At 45.3% G+C, this 5000-nt stretch overlaps 1 protein-coding gene across 1 annotated transcript in view; it reads right to left on the bottom strand.

Moving 5' to 3' along the window:
• Positions 1-5000, bottom strand: part of shroom3 (shroom family member 3) — a 34903-nt gene that overhangs the window by 26649 nt on the left and 3254 nt on the right. Inside the window, exon 2 of the mRNA XM_035607218.2 lies at positions 1269-1423. Coding sequence (XP_035463111.2) covers positions 1269-1423 — 155 coding nt within the window. The remainder of the gene's footprint in view (positions 1-1268; positions 1424-5000) is intronic.

Raw genomic sequence — 5000 nt, 5'->3', positions numbered from 1 at the left:
GAAGCTAACTACCATGTATAGCTAACTGCTGCGTAAAGCTAACTGCTGTGTATAGCTAATTACCGTGTATGTTTATAGATATAGCTAGCTTTTTTTCAAAGTATCTTGGAGAAATTTCCACTTGCAGAGCTCCCCGTTCTTCTTTACATTGAGACGGACATTTTTTTCTGATAATTTAAAGACCGATCAGTTCAATTTTAAAGAACAACAACAAATCAATAAAGTGAAAATGTTGTTAGTTTGTTAGTTTAATCCTAACTGAGTAGTGATGAATGAGAGAGTGAGTGTGTGTGTAAAGGATTTTCCCCTTGCTGCTTAATTTCCTGCTCATCTTTAGCCATCAACCACAGTGATTTATTCTCTCTCTCTAAACACACACACGCACACACACACACACACACACACACACACACACACACACACACACACACACACACACACACACACACACACACACACACACACACACACAAGACGTTGATTTCATCCCAACTATAACCACTACTCGCCTGACTCTACCTCTGACCTTCACTGACCCAAAAATCTGCCTTCTCCCCAAATGAGGACACGGCTTTTGTCCCCACTTGGACAAGCCGTCCCCAATTAACTGGTCTATAGTCTGAAGTTCGTCCCCAGAGGGAGGGAGAGAGAGACGGAGAGAGAGCTGCTACCTGACCTCAATCTGATGCCTCCTGCCTCCTGACAAAAGCTCTTGTTGGGTTCAGGCAGGTCCAACTCTCGGACTGAGGGTTGAAGCCTGTCATTGCTATTTCAGGCCACTTCCCTCGTCAACCTTTCGCTTCCTGCATGTCACCTTAAAATCCCCTTCGCTACGGGAAACAACAACAACAACAACAACAACAACAACCCACGGGCTGCAACATGTGAACGAATTTGCCAATCTGCACTGAGGTTTGCAAATGCATACGGGGATCTGCAAATGTGTCGTCAGAATGTGTGTCTGCGTAGTCAGATTTGTAAACTTGTATTGAGATTTGTATTTGTTCAGCCGTGAATTATCAATGTATGCATTTACAGATTCATCTACACATTCACAGGTCTATACACGCATCAGCAGATTTTGCTTCCCATGTACAAATCTCATTACACATGTAGGTATTTGTTATTTTACACCTTTACAAATCGGACTACGCATACACGCATTCTGAATACGCAGTTGCAGATTCTTTTACAAATAAAACACAAATGTGATTGTGCACACACACATTGAGATACGGCAACACAAATCTTCACACACACTAACATACCTGCGGACGGTGAGCTGCAGCGTCTTGTACGAGCCTTTCACCAGAGCAATGGCCTCCTGACGGTATCCCGTCACCTCCACGTCGTTGATGACGATGATCTCATCTCCCACCAGCAGGGGCTGCTCCAGAGCGTCGGCCTTCCCGCCATCCTCCACCTGCACAGACGCACAGGACACTTTGTTAAGAGAATGCCGTGATGCGAAACATGCGGCGCTGGTGTCGACTACCTTATGACTGACATTACTACACGCAGTCAGGACTGAACAGTGTCTCTGTACCGGGACACACACAGCGATGAAACCTGTCGAGTCACACTTGCTGTGATAGTTGTTATCAGGGTTTCGATTGTTTCTGGAAGGTTGGAAACACTTGCTGGTGTGTGTGTGTGTGTGTGTGTGTGTGTGTGTGTGTGTGTGTGTGTCTAGGGTCGCTGTAGGGAAAAGGCCATTTTAATTCGTGTTTGTCTCAATTATTCTTAGCAGATTTTTTTTCCCGGACCTGTGTCCTCACAACCTCAAAATGTCCTCACAACAACACCAAAGTTGGTTCTCACAACTATAGGAAGACAAGTACACAAACACACACACACACACACACACACACACACACACACACACACACACACACACACACACACACACACACACTGTATGTCAGCATGACCCCATGACTTTATCAGTGCTGCCAATGATGCCTCTTAGCAGCCTGTCAGTGCAGTGTGTGTGTGTGTGTGTGTGTGTGTGTGTGTGTGTGTGTGTGTGTGTGTGTGTGTGTGTGTGTGTGTGTGTGTGTTCGTCCACTCCTAAGTTCACATTGTCCCGTCCGCTGTGAGATAAGCTCAAATCAAATCCTCGGTCGTCAAAATGTCTCCGCACAAACGTCACCAGCTCAGAACAGCTCGTGTCTGGAGGTTAAATCGATCGGCGGATGAGACCAGTGTTTTCTTTTTCGTGAAGTCAGAATCAGCACAAGCTGCTGCGTTTGCTTTCTGTAATCTTGTATCAACAGACGCCAGGAAGCCGTCAGTCACTATTTCCTTTGGGCTCGTATCAACCCTCTGGAAGTTGATCGCAGAAGAAGTGAATATCTCCTCCATCTTGACACTTGTGTCGGCAACAGATGAGCAACATTTTTGTTCTTCTGAACGAGGACTTTATCACTCAACTCAATTTGACACAAATTCACTCTCAGGATCTCATTTCCACAGAGTATCCACACGGGACCTCTATTATCTGGGAAGCTCATCTCAAACCACGTTGAGGCAGAAACAGAGAACACGCCGCCATCGGAATGCGATCCGAGGCCTCCAGACCACATCTGGATCTGATTCTTAAACATGATCACACCTCAGACATCTGCTGGAAGCTGCACCTCCATCTCTTCAAGCTGCCGGAGGAAGAAGAAGAAGAAGAAGAGCACAAGCTCGAAAAACTCTCCAACAACAGTATTTGAGTTGAGCGCCAGTGCCAGCAACTTCTCCACTGGTTCTCTAGCCCAGTGACCTCCAGCGAGGAGGTCAAGTGACTGTCTGTCTGTTAGATCAACTCAAAAAGATATGCACAGATTTGAGTTTTTGACTTTTCTATCTAAGATGGCAACAGGTGCGTCTGGATCCAGATCTTGATCCAGGATTTTGGGGGGATGGATTCTCCACGTTTGCGATGGGAACGGCTCGGCCTTGGCGGAGGTCACTATTTTAGAAGTGTTCGGGTAAATCATCAGGGATGGGCAAGAAGGAAAAGCTCCAAATTGATCTGTTCAATACGTAATATTCTGATGGCCGAGCTACGATCTGACTGCTCGCACTGTACGTTAGTCGTCGGCTCCTCGCTACGACTTGCACAACATACGACGCACAGCAAATCTAAAATTCGTTTTTTATTGAGCGTGGCTTTATCTAACAGCTGTTTTCACAACAAAAAAACTCCCTGTGATCGACAAAAGTCTCAAGCACTGTTTCGAAATATTAAAACCCCGCCCACGTGGGACTCCTCGACTGTCACAAACAACTGCCAAGAATTTCTTGCCGGGGTGTGTCTGACCCTCTCTCCTGAATCACAGCATGAGTTACATGACAACAAAACCATCGTGTGTTTTGGCCCCACGCTCCGAAATCTGAAAAACTCATCATCTTCACGCTCATTTGCGAAACACAGCATCACTGGACGAGACAAGACGAGTCTTAAAGGTTTGAGTTGTTCCTAACGAGCTGATGTGAGGGGAGAGGAAAAATAACAAAACTATTCCACAGCGCCGTAGAACAATCACATGCCGGCGCCGTTTGACTTTTTCAGGAATAAATATACCCAAATAAGGCCCGCTGAACTCCGAGTGTGTGTGTGTGTGTGTGTGTGTGTGTGTGTGTGTGTCTCAGTGTCTCTGGTATTCCAGCTGAAATTAATTATCCTGCAGATGGGAATATCCAAACACAGCGACTCTCCCTGTTCGTACCGTGACTGAAACAACATACCTCCTCCAATCAATAAGAGACAGAAAATAACGTCTGACAGCAGCTCCACTGAGGAAATATACTTAGAGTAGATAAGGGCGATTTCTTCCTCTATGTAGTTTCATCTGACGGATATTTACATTTGAATATGTTTTGTGTATGTATTTCTCCACACACAAAAAAAAGTCCCCACAAAGATCTAATTCTGTCACTATCTAATAAATGTAAAATCGAAAAAGAAATACATCCCGACATCTTGATGTTTACACCGGATATTTCATTTCCCATGATGCAAATAGTTGATCTTTTCAGTGCTCGGTTCACAACCCGAGGACCTGAGCGGCGTCGCGTCTCCTCCAGGTCTTTGGACCGTGCTTGAATCTGATTGGCCCTGACAGGAGCTCAGGATCTAGGTCAGCGCAGGTCCACAGTATGTCTATTAAACCTGACTAAGTCTCATTAGGTGGCGGTGTATTTTCGCAGGTATGAATGATCGGCTGAATCGTCAATCAACGCTCACGTGAATCTTCAACTGGACAGTTTTCTTTGAACGGTCCGACTGACAACAGGTTCCTCGAACAAAACCGGAGATATGTTCATTGACAGACAACTTCCTGGTTCAGATCCTGGTGGATTATTTTTTTCAGGTCCAGTTAGACCCGGTTGGCGAAACCATTTCTCTGGAAGTGGACACACAAAGGTTGAACACACCTACTGAACGTGAGTCGTTTTTAAATATGCACAGTCAGAGGAGTGAACCAGAGATGTTCACAGTTTGTTGGTTTACAGCTACACTGTTCACGTTCAACATTCAGTTTGATACCAGTCATGAGACCTTTTCAGATTAAGACTCATTAAGGCCGTTTGTAACCTGAGCTGAACGGGCTGGATTAACAGAAATCTTCACTGCGACCTCCGACCCCCGACTCAGAACCACAACAACTTGTGCAACACGACTGACCAACACGCTCAGGGTGAAACTAGTTCTAGTATGTTTGACTGGAAGATGCAGCAGTTCCCTAAAAGCAGAACTATAACCAATGGCTGCACCAAATCTCCCACAATAGATAACAGTCCACTAAATATGTCAAATCTTTTTTCAGATTTTTCCATGAAGTATTCCCTGGGAAATCTGTGAACATTGTGTTGTTTTTTTAAAAAGCCCAAATTGCTGGATCCGCCCCTTTTGACCGGATCTGCACCAAATTTTTGGGGGTCCTTTTCTTGGCCCTTTTCCTATTCTTCCACCTCCAGGGAATGTCCACAAAAATGGGTCCGAACAT

The sequence above is a fragment of the Scophthalmus maximus genome, chromosome 20, assembly GCF_022379125.1.
Source record: "Scophthalmus maximus strain ysfricsl-2021 chromosome 20, ASM2237912v1, whole genome shotgun sequence".
Classification (NCBI taxonomy): Eukaryota; Metazoa; Chordata; class Actinopteri; order Pleuronectiformes; family Scophthalmidae; genus Scophthalmus; species Scophthalmus maximus.
This window is presented reverse-complemented; position numbering and strand designations above follow the sequence as displayed.